The 14,887-nt window shown below is 45.1% G+C and overlaps 2 protein-coding genes across 3 annotated transcripts in view; one reads left to right on the top strand and one right to left on the bottom strand.

Annotated features, from left to right (window-relative positions):
- Positions 1–14,887, top strand: part of LOC149199309 (structural maintenance of chromosomes protein 6B-like) — a 423,580-nt gene that overhangs the window by 188,054 nt on the left and 220,639 nt on the right. For both annotated transcript variants that reach the window (XR_016253762.1, XM_089402377.1), the window contains exons 11-13: positions 9,230–9,399; positions 9,530–9,632; positions 10,215–10,327. Coding sequence is in view for 1 of the 2 variants with exons in the window: in XM_089402377.1 (XP_089258503.1) it covers positions 9,230–9,399; positions 9,530–9,632; positions 10,215–10,327 (386 nt within the window). In the remaining variant the exon portion in view is untranslated. The remainder of the gene's footprint in view (positions 1–9,229; positions 9,400–9,529; positions 9,633–10,214; positions 10,328–14,887) is intronic.
- Positions 10,504–13,834, bottom strand: LOC149199310 (uncharacterized). Its single transcript, XM_089403656.1, has 3 exons — positions 13,195–13,834; positions 12,609–13,033; positions 10,504–10,623 (listed from the first exon to the last, which is right to left on the bottom strand). Exons 1-3 carry the CDS (start codon positions 13,832–13,834, stop codon positions 10,504–10,506), a joined length of 1,185 nt encoding a protein of 394 aa, XP_089259782.1.

Genomic DNA, 14,887 nt, shown 5'->3' with positions numbered 1-14,887 from the left:
ATCTATTTGCATCGAATAAAGCGATGAAGGACGATGGCTTGTTGTCTCTGTGCAGAGGACCAATTAGACACTAGTAAACCATGTCCCCAAACCTATGATCTATATAGAACTTTGGTGTGGACAAAAGTGTCCATGAGCTACATCTTGGATGATATGTCCTGAAAGTGATGCTAAAAACACCACCCCTCTAGAAGAGCCAATGACCCATAGCCCTTGCTATTCGGGGCTAAAGTGCATGTTGCAAACTTAAGTAAGGACATATGAAGAATGCTCCTAGATAAGTGTGTGTGATGGTTCTCGATCTCCCTACCCTTGAAAAGGAAGTGGTGATCAAAGAATCTTTTTCGATGTATTGAAGATTGTGACATTTGTTTTACCTAGGTTGATTGTCAATTGACGAAGATCATAGAAAAGGGCCATGACATCCAATAGTTGCTTCCATCCCTTTGTGAATGAGGGTAGAAGGACCATGTCATATGCAAACAGAAGGACAAAAATGAGGGCATCGTATGGAAGACAACAATCACCATCTTGTATGTGTTTAGTAAAAAATGACTCCAACTTGTGAATATATATCCTGAATAGTGTGGGGGATAAGGGGCAACACTATTTGACCCTAATAGTGCTCTGAAGGAAATCTGATAGGCCATGTGCTATTTGCAAGCAATCAAGAATTGTCTCATACAGATGAATGATGGCTGATAATAGGGTATTTAAGGTGCTAGTGTCTCTAAGTTTATAGAATACTGCCTCCTTGTGAATGGAGTCAGAAGCTTTTTGAAAGTCTACAAAACAATAATAAATTTTTGGAGAGCGATGACGAGCTTCCTTGACAATGGCACTGAATGTGAGGATGTGCTCAATAGTTTGGTGTTGAAGTTGAAAGTCGGCCTGTCCTCTTGCTTTGAGATGCCCAAGTGGAGAACTACAGCATAGAGCTTTGAGAATGTGGCCTACCATGATCGCAGTTATTTGGGTTTGAGCTACGTCTTGATTTCTGTATTGGGTGGATGATGTGACCATGCCAGTGGAAATCCTGTATGGACCACATGGTGAAAGATATCAACCAAGTAAGGAACGAGAGGAAGAATACCGTGTTTAGATAACTTTTCCTAGAAGCTGTCCTTGTCTATTGCTTTCCTGCAGTTCATCACCCACACAACCTCTTTGATGTCCTTGTTTGTGAACAAGAAGCATGAAGAAGTTGGATATGCAGTCTACATATAGGGATTCCTAGGGATATAATGAAGGGTGAAGATGTGTTAGAATAGGGAGTTGGGAGTTAAGGTTGGATGGGAGTGAGGTGTGGCAGGGAAGGTTGTGTGCCAAAATTGTTGAGGGGAGTGAATAAAGGAGGTGCCCAAGTCCCATCTCCTCTGAGAGACAAAGACACATTTCTTGTGGTGGAGAAGATGACAATAAGTGGCTTTTGATGTTGGGATAAGCACGTGTGAACGCATAATGAAGTTGGTAGTGGAGAGCCTTGCATTCTTTGTCATACATATAGTTTGTAGGATGAGACTTGGTTCTTGGGGTGGTGGAAGTGGGTTGGGTGGAGTGAGGGTAGGACTTATGGGCTGCATTCCAAATGATAGATGAAAGACAAGTGTACTTGGTGGAAGTAGAGTCAAGTGAGGAGAATAGGGTCTTAGAGGGGAGCATTTGGCGAAGGTGGGTAGTAAAGGTGTCTAAACTCTAGATTCCCCTCTTTGAAATGAAAAGTAGTGTGGGGTGGGCTTTGGGGGTTGGGGGGTGTGGTGGGAGAGGGGAGGGTATTAGCTTGGAGAGAGAAGGAAAGAAGAGCATGGTCCATAATGGGGATGGGGGAGATAGTCAATTGGCAAATAAAGGGGAGTAAGTTCTGGCTAGAGAGTACCTAACCAACAACACTCGCCCCTCTGACATGTAGGCGAGATATGAAAGAGCAGGAACCAACGAAAAAAAGGAGCCCATTAAGGATCCACAACTCATGAGACTCTTCTAGTTGTAGTAGGTATTGGCCAGTGACTCATACGTTGGATCTATCTCCTAGGTACGTAATACATCCTCTGGCGGATTTTGGAGAGGAATTTGGAGGTCTCTGGTTTGGGCATTGAAGTCACCTAGAAGGATAAATTCCCCAACTGCATAATACTAGGTGATACCGGCATATAAATCTACAAAGGGATCTCTGCCAAGGTCGACAATGAAGAAGTTGGAGGGAAGTAATAGATTGCAATGCAAATGTCTTAATCAATGCATGAGAAAATGTTCACAAAATAATGGGGCAAAACCCAACAAATTCTAATGAAAGATTACCATTTTCATTTATACTTTGAGCCATGAAGAATATGGAATTTCAAGAGGGTAATTAAGCCTCAACGGTTCCAGTTAAACTAGGAACAAGACTACCCAACTTAAGCTCTCATAACTCACTTGAAGAGATCATATTTCGAGAATTTGTATTCAACAACTAGAATCAAATAACATTCACCTCAAGCTCAAACAAGCTACCAAATTATCTCATGCATTAGTCTAATGTGTGTCCAGAAACTTTCAACAACTATTATAATAGGAGGAACTCATCTTTCATACATGAAGAGCTCAAAACCTTTAACAAAACATTAATATCCAATATCTAAAATCCTAAAGCAATAGTTGAGAGGAGTAAACAAGCAGTCTCCTCCAACTAGCTATATTACAAGTCGAAAATCCTAAATAAAATAAGCAAGTAAAATGGGCTAGATAATGGGGTTCCACTTGTTCTCTCCAAATGAAAAATGCCAGTTTGAAGATGGGCTTGTTTTCCCATGTAAAATTTCTCCATAATGCTACATATATCGTCCCGCAAAAGGACATCCTCCATGGTAACCTTTAATATCCATTAGGGTGCTCTCCAAAGAAGGCACTTAATCAACCGAATATCATAACCCCCTGACCCTAAACTTAGAAGAGGCACGCCCTTGGTAAGTATGCTAATCATAGTTGTTTCTCCCCTTCAGCGAGGAGAGGACCTGCTCCCCGCCGCGGCCCGCGTCCGCTCCCCGTCGTCGGCCCGCGTCCGCTCCCCGCCGTCGGCCCGCGTCCGCTCCCCGCCGTCGGCCCGCGTCCGCTCCCTGTCGCTGGCCCGTCTCTGCTCCCTGCCGCCGGCCCGCGTCCACTCCCCGCCGTCGGCCCGCGTCTGCTCCCCGCCGTCGGCCCGCGTCTGCTCCCCGTCGTCGGCCCGCGTCCGCTCCCTGCCGTCGGCCCGCGTCTGCTCTCTCCGCGTCGGTTCCCCGCGCCCGAGTCTGCTCGACGGCCCGCGGCTGATCGACGGCGCCTCTCCTGACGACGGCTGTCTGCTCGGCTCGCAGCCCGCATCCATCAGATAACACCGGCCCCCCATCTCTACCTTCTCTGCGGCCCGTATTCGCTCTGCTCGCATCGAACCTCTGCAAACCCTCGTCTGTTTCTGCAAATTTTAAAATGACAGGTTAAATATGGGTTCCCCGAAGACACACACGGAACCAGAGCACGAGATCCACCTCAGTAACCCATTCAACAACAGAGGACCTTCCAGTTACCTCCGCCAGTGCCTTAACCAACCGGAAGAGACCTATAGCCCCAGAGACATTGCCATGGAGTCAGACTTCGCCTTCTGGACATCTCAAATCAAACAATTGTTACGTCGGGTAGATTCCCTTGAAACTGAGAATGACAAGCTCCGGACCGAAGTAAACACACTCAATGACAGAGTTTCCTTTGTGGAAGGGGAAAACTTGTCCCTTCGAAAATCAGTGCAGGAAGACCCCACAGAGACAACTTTGCATGCAGAAATCCAGGAGATCAGGAACAAGCAAGAGGAGATTATATCACAACAGGTTTCCCTCAGACAGGAAACAGAAACACACATCAGCTCATGGGCACAGGTGGTTCGGGGGAAAGACAAATCCCCTCCTATCACAGCAGTAGAGGAAGTTGTACAGGCCAAACTCGTGGAAGAACGATCCCGTAGAGCGAGAGAGCTAAACCTCAAAGTGAGAGGTCTCCCTCTCCCTCTTTCTTCAACAGATCCGATGGAGGTGGCCTCAAGATTCTTGAGAGACACCCTCGACATATCCGATATAAGATTAGACAGAGCTTGGCTGGGACAGGACTCCACCTTATTTATCCGATTCCATAACACCACAGATCGCCTTTATGCTCTTCGAGCTAAACGGAAGCTATTCGGCCTTCCACACAGGATATTCCTTGATGAGGATCTCACTCGGGCACAGGTGGCTGAACTCAAACAGGCTAGGGAACAAGTGGCTGCAGCAAGACAAGCGGGAAAATGGGCAGTCATAAGGAACCTCCGTGCGGTCATTCGAGACTCCTTCCCTCCAGGATGGACACCTCGATCAGGCAGTTCCAAATGACGGGGCCGCCTGGGGAGGCGCCGAACAACAGGGATTTCAATTCACTGCTGGAACGGAAATGGGTCTTTTTGGTCCTCGCCTGGGCAACTCTACGATGCCCTTGAGTCAGCAGATATCCTTCTGGTAACAGAGACCCACGAAAGCCCAGTTCGGCCTCTCCCAGACATAACAGGGTACCAATGGCATTCAGTATGTAGACAGGAAACAAGGAGCTCAGGGGGAGTCAGAGGATCAGGGGGAGTAGCGTGCCTAGTCAAAGACGGGCTCAGGGACAGAGTCACAGTGGCAAATACAGACGAGTACGCCAGATACATGTGGATCCGAATCAGAACTGGAGCACCACCCCGGAGGGATATCTTTATTGCAGTTTGTTACTTCCCCCCAACCACATCTCCGTTTGCCATCCACGACGGTGTAGAGAGGGACCCCTTCACCGACATATACCCAGACATCACTAAATACTCAGCTGATGGAGAAATTATCATTATGGGGGATTTCAATGCCCGTACCAAGGACCAGCAGGTCCCACTCCATGACCGGTCCGAGGATGTGTTCTGCACTAGGGGTGTTGACCTGGCTTCAGTAGGCTTGCAGAGGACCTCGGAGGACGCTCTGGGCCCCATCACAGCCTACGGTAGACATCTTATGCAATTGGGCGAATCACATGATCTGATAATTCTGAACGGCCTCTCGCGCTTCCCAGAATCCCACTTCTTCACGTGTAGACCTCACGGAGGAGGAGCTAGTGTGGTGGATTACGCCTTAACCGGTCGAACACTGCTCCCTTTCATCCAGAATCTCTCTGTTTCTCCCATCCCTCTAGCCGACCACGCACTGCTTTCACTTTCTCTTCAGTTTGATCCCCCCCGACCAATCCACCCCCCACCCCGATCCCCAGGTAGAACCATCTTCCGTTTTGATGAGGGCGACCCCGACATTTTCTCCTCCTCACTCAGACAAATCCTCCCCGACTCGGATGACTTCTCCCGTCTCGAGACTGTCTCAGATAAGTACCACTGTCTCTCCTCAGCAATCTGGGAGTCGGCGCTTAAATCCTTTCCACACTCAATTCGGACCCCCTCAACCTCCCGTAAGACAGGAACTTCCCCTATGAACAAATGGTACGATACAGATTGTAAACTCCTCCACCAGGATCTCCGCCAAGCCTTCCGCCAGTCCCTTCCCTCATACTCTGCCATCCAAAAGAATTACCGTCGCCTCCTCCATCACAAAAAACGACAGTTCATCTCCCAGCAAAGACGAGAGCTTTCTGCCCTCCTTACCCATTCCCCCAAGCAATTCTGGGGCAAGATCCTCCCCCGTCGCTCTCCTCCTCCCTCCGATCTCGACCCAGTCTCCATGTTCTCACACACCTCCCGCCTCTACGACATTCCCGGACAGTCCCAGATCCAGGTCACATCTCCTCCCCTCTCCTGCCACCTGTTCACTGATAAAGATGTCAGGGAAGCCATCTGGGCGATGAATAGCAGCAAAGCAGCGGACGAGGAAGGATTCCAAGCCGAATTCTTCAAGCAAGGCATCCGACCCTTAGTCGGATACCTGACAGATCTCTTCAACCATGTGGTCCGAGAAGGGTTCCCCCCCATATGGTCCCACCATATTATATATCCCATACATAAGTCAGGGGATACCTCAGACCCCAACAACTACAGGACAATTATGGTGGGCCATACATTCTCAAAACTCTATGCCACTATCCTCCATAGAAAGCTTTCCAGCGATTTTGAAGAAAGAGATCTCAGGGCCAGAGGCCAAGCTGGTTTCAGGCCAGATCATCAGACCATTGACCACATTTTTACACTCCGTGCTGTGATCGAGGAAGCACGCCACCGGTCCTCGAAGGTGTACTGCTGCTTTGTGGACTTCCGGAAGGCTTTTGATTCAGTCTCGAGAGAGGATCTTCTACAGCGACTCAAAGACACCAATACCCCAAACTCCCGGCTGAGTCTGTCCTGGGCCGTCTTCGCACGGTGGGGGAACTGTCTGAGTTCATCCGGAGCACGATTGGAGTTAAGCAGGGGTGCCCACTCTCCCCCACCTTATTTGGGATATATATTGATGAGCTCGAAGCCTTTCTGCGGGAACACATACAGGAGTCTGACGGTTGCTATCTTCATCAGGTTTTGATCTATATCTTACTCTTTGCAGATGACATTGCACTCTTATCCTCATCACCAAAAGGTCTCCAGAGGCAGCTGGATGCATTAGCCCTATTCTGTGATCTCCGGAAATTGTCAGTGAACTTGAGTAAGACAAAGGTAATAGTCTTCAACGGGACGAAGAAGTCTCAGGATCTCCGATTTTTCTTCAAGGGAGAGATAGTGGAGATTACCAATAGTTACACATACTTGGGAGTACAGTTTTCGGGCCCCCGGTTCAGTTTGCGGCCAGCTCTGCAACCTCGGATCAATAAGGGGTATGGCTCTCTAGCCATTCTAGAGAGACAATGTTTCCGCCACCACTTCCAGGACATCTCGTCCAAATTGAGCCTTATGGACGCCCTGATCCGACCCACGGTCCTGTACGGATCGGAAATTTGGGGCCCCTCCTTGCTTGAGTCTGATTGGGCAGCAGTTGAGAGAGTCCAAACCCTTCTCCTCCGACGTATTATCCGTTGCAAGCATACTATCCCACACCAAATCATACTGGCCGAGTTTGGTGCGCAGCCCTTCCGCCTTGAGACAGCCTTCAGACTGGTCTCTTTTCTTCACCGAGCCCGGAGCTTCGCAGATACATTGAAAGGACGCGAAAGGTACCCTTATCTAGCCTACTGCTCTTCTGAAGCCATCGACCGCACCCAACCAGGAAAAGCCAAATGTTGGTACACAGGGGTCTCGAAGTTCCTCGAGGCAGTGGGACTCCATATAGATCATCTCCCCCCCTTTCGGTATTCCCTGAATGCCCCCAGAGGACTCCCCCCCAGGCAGGAACTAAACAAGATCATCAAAGAAGACATTTACAGGCAGTTTATCCAGGTCACATGGATTAACCCCCCGGGGGGCTGCGCCCAAAGATGGCGTTCTATGCAGAGCACTTCTTGAGTATCAGAGACGGGCTTATAGTTCGGCCCCAGTACACGCTTCGACATTGGATGCATGCTCTTCGGATCCCCCTCGGGCAGTTCAGAGTTGGATCACATAGGCTTCGGGTAGAGACAGACCACCAGATAGAGAGAGTTGACAGGACTTGCCGGCTATGCCATACACAGGAGGTGGAAACCGAATGGCACTTCATCTTCGGTTGTCCGATATATTATGAGATCAGAGGTCGCTACCACTGTCTGTTCAGAGGACCACAGAACCTATCCAGCTTCTTCAGCTACACGGACCAGAGATGTGTCGCACTTTACATCCAGGAGACTCTAAAGCATCGGGAGCATATCCTCCAGCCTCCCGTCCGACCCAACACTACTCGTCAGATCACCTCTTTCTTCAGCATACTCCCCTCAGCCCGAGGAGTCAAGAGATCAACCAGTCCGAGTACCGATCAGTCCGGCTCACACAGATCGACAGACCCTCGTTCAGTTAAGAGGAGAGGCCCCTTACTTACGAGGGCCCAGCAGCAGAACCGTTCCAGGCATCTCCCCGAGAGGCGGCCCAGGATCATTAGATCACAGAGACAACACAATGGGAGGCAACCAGCGCCCACCGCTTCAAACCAGCAAACCTTGCTGAACTACCCTCAGCTCTTTTCTCTCGGCCTCGGATGCTAGGAGTAGCGGACTCCCACATCCGAGTCCCCAGGGTCTTCTTCACCAGTGAGACTACGACGCAGTCTAGAGATCAACAGGCGTGGCCGGGATCGGAGCTCCATTCGCTCTTCCCAACCCGCCTCGTTTTTAGTTTTTAGTTTCTATCTTCCTTTCAGCATTTGTCTTTCTGAGGAGACCGATTGGTTCTCCTACTGGGCACGGCCCCCTTATGTAACCGACAGTCCCTTTGACCTACTTTGTGGTCATTCGTTGGACATTAATAAAATTATCTTATCTTATCTTATCTTATCTCCTTGCACTTTGTCAAACAAACAATACAATAGTCTTGAATTGGTGCACCCTTGAGAAGCATTCTAAGTTAGTCATACGCTCTCGACAACAAATAATGTAATATATTGAAATAGACTGCGACCTAGGAAGTTGTGCCCCAAGGTGGATTGCTTTCCTAGATGAGGTAGTTAGCCATCCAGAGATGCTAAATAAATGCGCAAATATGTGAACTCATTAAGGTTTATTTTCCAAGAAGATAGCCAACTTGTCCTTGAAAGGAATCCACAGGGATATATGCCAATAGCTGTTATAATCTCCTCCACAAGTGGGATGGCCTCAAAGAATATGCCAATGTGGTTAGATATAATAAATAGATCTTGAAAACCTAGATTGATGTGCGTGCATACTCTTCCAAATTTCTGAAAAATTCCGGTAAAAGGCTGTTTGAGAACATGGACATAGTCTATAGTAAAAATTGCTCGCATATAGCAGCATATATCCTGTGATTCAAATGGTCGAGCAAAGACTGCAGCTGCTGGATGTTATTGTCATTTCTGTTGGATCTTCACTTGTCTTTGTTTTCCCTTGTAACCGACCTGACCATTTCTGCCAAGTTTTAATATCTCATGCTTTTGAAATTATGATATGTCAGTTGGGTTTCAATCCTATTGTCTGTTATTTTGTTACATCAAGGGCACCAATGCAGTTTATGTTACATTTCAATTTTAGCAAGATATTCGTTGCTTTCTACTTTCCTCCTTTCTTAGCGATTAGAACATAATTATAACAATATAAGGACATCGAGAATGTAACTTTCTTGTGAATGATATGTGTGGCATTTTATATGCAGACTTTGGTGAAGGACCAAGATTGGGCGTTGGCAATTGAACATGCTATTGGGAAGCTTTTAAATGCTTTTATTGTTACAAATCATAAAGATGCACTTTTATTACGTTCATGTGCTCGGGACTCTAATTATGCTAATCTTCAAATCATAATTTATGACTTTGAGAGACCTTTGTATGAGCCTCCTCTCACCTCTTTTTACCATGATAGTTACTTTTCTGATAAATTTGTTATCAATCATTTTGATGTTTTTACATGTTCCAACTCTCGTTTGTAAATTTGTGTTGTTATCAATGCTATACAGGTTGAGTATACCAGAGAGAATGTTACCAGATAAGAAGTTGCAGACTGTTATGTCAGCAATTCATGCAGAAATACCCACTATAATAAATGTTCTGGTTGATCAGGTGTGCTTTTGGGATAATGAACAGTTTCATTATTATATACTTTTGGATTCCTTGGTGCCACTTAGAATCTCCAGAATGTTACAACTTACAATCATTTACTCAATTCAGGCAGCACTTTATGTAACTAGTTCTAGTTAGTATTAAAGTTGCATAACGCTCATATTTTAATTTTTTCTTTTTTATTAGCCACGTGGCTTTCCTTTTGATATGGTGCCTTATATCTAACCCAACTGTTCCTTTGATATGTTTCCTTCTGCATAACATGTTTGTCATGTCTGCACTTTACCTGCATGTTGCTTCTGCTTGTGGGTAATATGGCCACGGAGGTTTGAAGTTTTTTATTTCTAATGAAAGTTTGAGTGAGGTGTCATCTCATGAAATCATATATTCAGCTGTTTAAAATATGAAGGTTATTCTTTAGAAATCTTTATCTTGTTGAAGAACTCTTTGTTCCATGTGCTAGAATGCCATTTTCAGATGTGACAATCAAGACAGCTGACTGGAGGTTGTCTTTGATTGTTTGTACTCTGTTCCTATAATTAAAAAGTGGAGATTTCTCACAAGCACCTTTCGATTCTATAGGGTAGCATGGAAAGGCAAGTACTTGTTAAAGATTATGACATGGGGAAAACAGTTGCATTTGAAAGCAATATTCCAAATATTAAGGAGGTCTTCACAATGGATGGGTATAAAATGTGAGTATATTTTAAGGCCTTGTAAGCTTTCTTTATTTAGCCGATCACTGTTATTCCTTCTCATATCTAGTGTGAATTTGATTGGTATGTGATATGTTTCCATATTTTGTTATTTGTATTTATTTTTTCTTTTATAAAAAAATATCGGGTTAATGTAGGGAGTATGTAAAGTGCTTTTAAAAATCATTGTTGAACAGCTTGCAACTGCTAAAACCTGTATTACAGCTTGCAACTGCTAAAACCTGTATTATATGTTCTGATGTAACTTTTGCTTTGTTCTGCCTAGTGTTTAAATCCTGAAGATCCATCACAGTGCTAAGCAAGCTAATCAAAGCAAAGAAAAAGACTAATTAAAGGGTGGAAAAAACAATGCTGAGAAAAGGGTAACTCAAGTAATGTAAATGCTCCCTCCAGAAAGGTGCTCATGATTGATAGTCTTGCATAACCCATGTAGAAGACTCTGACACCTCTCATGAAGTACACCCCAGACCATGTCACTTATCACTCACACCTATTGACTGAAGAGTTGGACTAGGAATTGTTCCTCCCTAGGTTTGGGAGCAGATGATAGGGGCATTTGATGATTCTCCCATATCTAAATCTAGCAACTTGTATTGGTCTTATACTAAGGTGGAGTTTTAAGATGGTACTTTTCGTGATATACTTATATGGCTCTTACATTGAGTATGGTCCACTTTTTATGCTTCAATGACTCTTGTATCCATGCTAGAAGTCTTTGCTTGATTCTTTGGAGCTTTCATTTGATGATAGTCCTTTGGAGGATATTGATGATGCTTCACTCACACCTCTTGGATATTGATGACATGCCCTTTGGAGGGCCTTCCACTGTACCTTGGGCATTGCACTGGATGAGGAACATTAGTCTTGATGATGACATGGCACACCTCTAGAGACTCCTTTCCATCCCTGATACGTGGATACTACCCAGTGGAGTTAGCATGTTGCTCATGGATGATGACCAGTGTTTTAAGATTCGGTCGGCTCAGAACCGACTCGACCGAGTTGGTCCGAGTCAAGGCCTCACCGGGTCGACTTGGCCAGTGAACCAATTCGGCCGGCCGGGTTATTACCGAGCCGACTGAGTTGTCTAACAACTCGGCTGGCTTGGTAATAACCCGGCCGGCTCGGCTGAGTCCAAGCCTACTCAGCTGGGTTGGATGACAGCGGCCCATGAACTAAAAAACATCGATTTTTTTTTTTAATTTTTTGCTTTTGGGGGACTCCAAAGTTTTCACTATGATACTTTAATGGTTTTTTGTCCCTAAATAAGGTTTATCTCGTTTGATCTTTGAGAGGTTTGTTTAGGTGGTATCACATATGTAGTAGAGATTCCTTAAGGGATAGCTTCATTCTTCTTCAAAACCTTCCAATAGGTTCTTTGCCCCTTTCTTAATGCAAACCTAACTTTGTGGCCCCAACCTTGGCCCTCCAAAGATGAGCATCGAGCCTTGAGTTGATTCCACGTGATGCTACACTCCTTGATGAGCCTCCAAATGCTGAAACAATAAACTTAAAAGCTTGGACGTTGGACTATTTGATGATATGCCCAAATGGATTGAAGATGCCCCCCAACTGGTCTTGACCCTCTTTTGGTTGATGGTGCCTTCTTCCAAAGCACAGATGAGGATGGTTATCATTGAGATGACTTAGGAGCAATGTTTTACAACTCGGACTCGGACTCGGCCGAGGATCGACTCCGGCTCGGACTCCGACTCGGTAATGACTCGGCCGGCTCGATTTCAATGACTCGGTCGTTGTAAAAAATACATTAAATATTTATTTTTTTTATAAAAAAACATAATTTTAAATATTATAAACATAATTTTAAAGATTTTCATTCAAGTTTCCAAACACACAACATTATAATATACATGGAAGACAACATATGATCAAAGTAGGCTCATGAACCAATCCATTGTATCAAAATGGTACGGTGGTACCCAATGGCAATAGTAAATACATAGTCAACTGTAGTCTGTCATACATGATCAAAGACTCAAGAGTCAAAACAAAATACAAATAACCAAGGAGGCTAGTAGCTACTGCCAGAGGAGCCAAGATCATCTCGACCAATCTCTGGATCATCATCATCAGAGTCAGACAAGGGGCCCCATGGCTCCTCCTCATCATCATCGTCTCCAACTGCAACTGTAGAAGTGGTGCCAGTACCACTAGGCTGTGCAGCAGATGCAAGCTGAGATAGAGTACAAATGCGGCTGCGCTTCTGTCGTGGCTGAGCAGAGGAAGGCGAAGCACCTACAACTGGAGTCCTACTCGCTGGCTGTGAGACTGAGGCTGGTGGATCGGGATCTGCATTCAACTGAACAGGCTGCAGTGCATGTTCAACACCAAGTTGATCAATCTCAAGATCCTCATCAGGATCAAACTCTGGTAGACGACTCTCCACTACCCAATCTGATGTTGGATCAATGTCTTCCAACACAATGGGATCTGAATCAGGTCTTTTGTTCAGCAATTGGTTCCGTCTGAGCCGAAGGTTGTATTGGACAAAAACTAGATCATTCAACCGTTTTTGCTCCAAACGGTTTCTCTTCTTTGTGTGAATCCTCTCAAAGACAGACCAATTGCGCTCACACCCAGATGCACTGCAAGTTTGACTCAAAATACGAATTGCAAACCTTTGCAATTCAGGGCACTGGCCACCAAAGGCCTCCCACCATTGTGCTGCAAAAAACATAGGAGTGTAATGAATTATGAGTTAGATGAAGGCTGAAGCTCAACAAAATTACAAATTATATCTAACTTTCAAATTATAAAATGATTTAACAAACTTTAATAAAAAAAGTAAAACCATTAAGAAATTGAAAATTGAAATTTTTGTTTACCTGGCTCATCTGCTTCTCTTGCAATCTTTGCTAGGTTCTTCCCAAAGGTACCTGTTGCATTGCTGAAGGATGTGACCTGCTGATGTATCAGCAGCTGATCAGACTCCGATGGGACCATGCGCTCAATGCAATCAACCAGTCCATCTCTGACCTCCCCCCTCAAAGCTCCTGACTCCTTAGCTTTATAATGATACCGTGGGTTCAAAAAATACCCAGCTGCATGTATAGGGCGATGGAGTTGATTGTTCCATCTTTCATCAATGATTGCCCAAATGGGCCCATACTTTGCCACTCTATCCTTGTATGCTGTCTTTATTTGCTCCTTTGCTTGATCCATAGCCTCATAAATGAAGCCCATAGCCAACCTTTCCCCATCCACCAACCGCAACACCTTAACTAGTGGCTCAGCAAGCTTCACAATCTCTGCTGCCTTTCTCCAAAAAGTTTCATCATGGACTTTCCTTTTCAATTCTCTGCCTTCTGGTTTGTTAGACCAACTGCTTTGATTCCAATCATCACTGGAAAACATCTTTTGCAAGTTTCTATGTTGGGAAAGCATAGATTGCAATGTCAAAAAATGTGTAGCAAATCTAGTGATGGCAGTCCTAATAATATCCTTGCCTCTAGTGTGTTTCCTCATGAGACTCAAAACCAGTGTATGATTGTAGATAAATTTTGTTATGCTTTTGGCATTATCTACAGTGTTTCTGACCCAATCTAATTTTCCAATATCCTCAAGCATGAGGTCTATGCAATGTGCAGCGTATGGGGTCCAAAAGATGGTCTTGTGTTTTTCCTCTAACAGTCTACCAGCAAGAACATAGTTAGAGGCATTGTCTGTGATGATTTGAACAACATTAGCCACCCCCACATCCTCAATAACCTCATCCAATAGCTGAAACAACAAGTGGCCATCTTTTACCTTATCAGATGCATCAACTGATTTTAAAAACATGGTTCCCTGTGGGCAGAAGACAAGAAAGTTTATGATGGTACGGTTTCTTTGATCAGTCCATCCATCTGACATGATGGTACACCCTGTTCTTGCCCATGATTCCTTGAAATCTTGCAAATACTCATTAATTGATTTAATTTCTTTCTGCAAACGAAACCCCCTTAGCTCTTGCATAGTAGGGCCTTTGAAGCCTTTTCCAGCAGCATGTATGGCCTCAAACATAGGCTCATAATATGGTGAACGAGCAGCATTAAAGGGGATATCAGCATCATACCACCATCTAACTATGTAGTCACAAGCAGTCTCCCTCAATTCTTTCTTCCAATGGTCATCTAAAGTGGGCTGAGCAAGACCTTTACTAATACTAACTTTAGGACCATGTGCATCTGATGGAGAGGAGCCTGAGTGAGTGAAAAAACTTTTGATAGTCCCATCACCCTTCATTCTACCCTTTCCCTTATCTTGAACAGAAGCAAAAGAGGGAGGAACATAACGGAAAGGGTTTGATGCATCAGTTTGAGGGATAGAGGAAGAACCCTCAAACTCATAGTGGGGGTTGGCAGCCATCATTCTTTGTATCTCCCTCTTCCTCCCAATTTCAGCCTGTATCTCTTTTTGCCTAGTCTTTTCTTCTTTAAATTTTTCAAAGCTTTCCAACAAATTCTTTCTAATCTCCCCAATTTGATCAGAGGGACATGGAGTAATATTGCCTTTAATCCCTGCCAAGTGTTGTTTCAG

The sequence above is a fragment of the Pinus tabuliformis genome, chromosome 2_1 (genome assembly GCF_031772625.1).
Source record: "Pinus tabuliformis cultivar Carrire ecotype Pingquan chromosome 2_1, CPIR1, whole genome shotgun sequence".
Classification (NCBI taxonomy): domain Eukaryota; kingdom Viridiplantae; phylum Streptophyta; class Pinopsida; order Pinales; family Pinaceae; genus Pinus; species Pinus tabuliformis.
This window is presented reverse-complemented; position numbering and strand designations above follow the sequence as displayed.

What these genes read in the sequence shown, in the direction of transcription:
- LOC149199310 (XM_089403656.1), bottom strand. Translation starts at nt 13,834, where the DNA reads ATGAGGAAACACACTAGAGGCAAGGATATTATTAGGACTGCCATCACT. An exon ending in AAGAGAAGCAGATGAGCCAG is followed by an intron (nt 13,034 to 13,194) that starts GTAAACAAAAAT and finishes TGTTTTTTGCAG; the next exon opens with CACAATGGTGGGAGGCCTTT. An exon ending in CAGCGAGTAGGACTCCAGTT is followed by an intron (nt 10,624 to 12,608) that starts GTAGGTGCTTCG and finishes ATGGATCTTCAG; the next exon opens with GATTTAAACACTAGGCAGAA.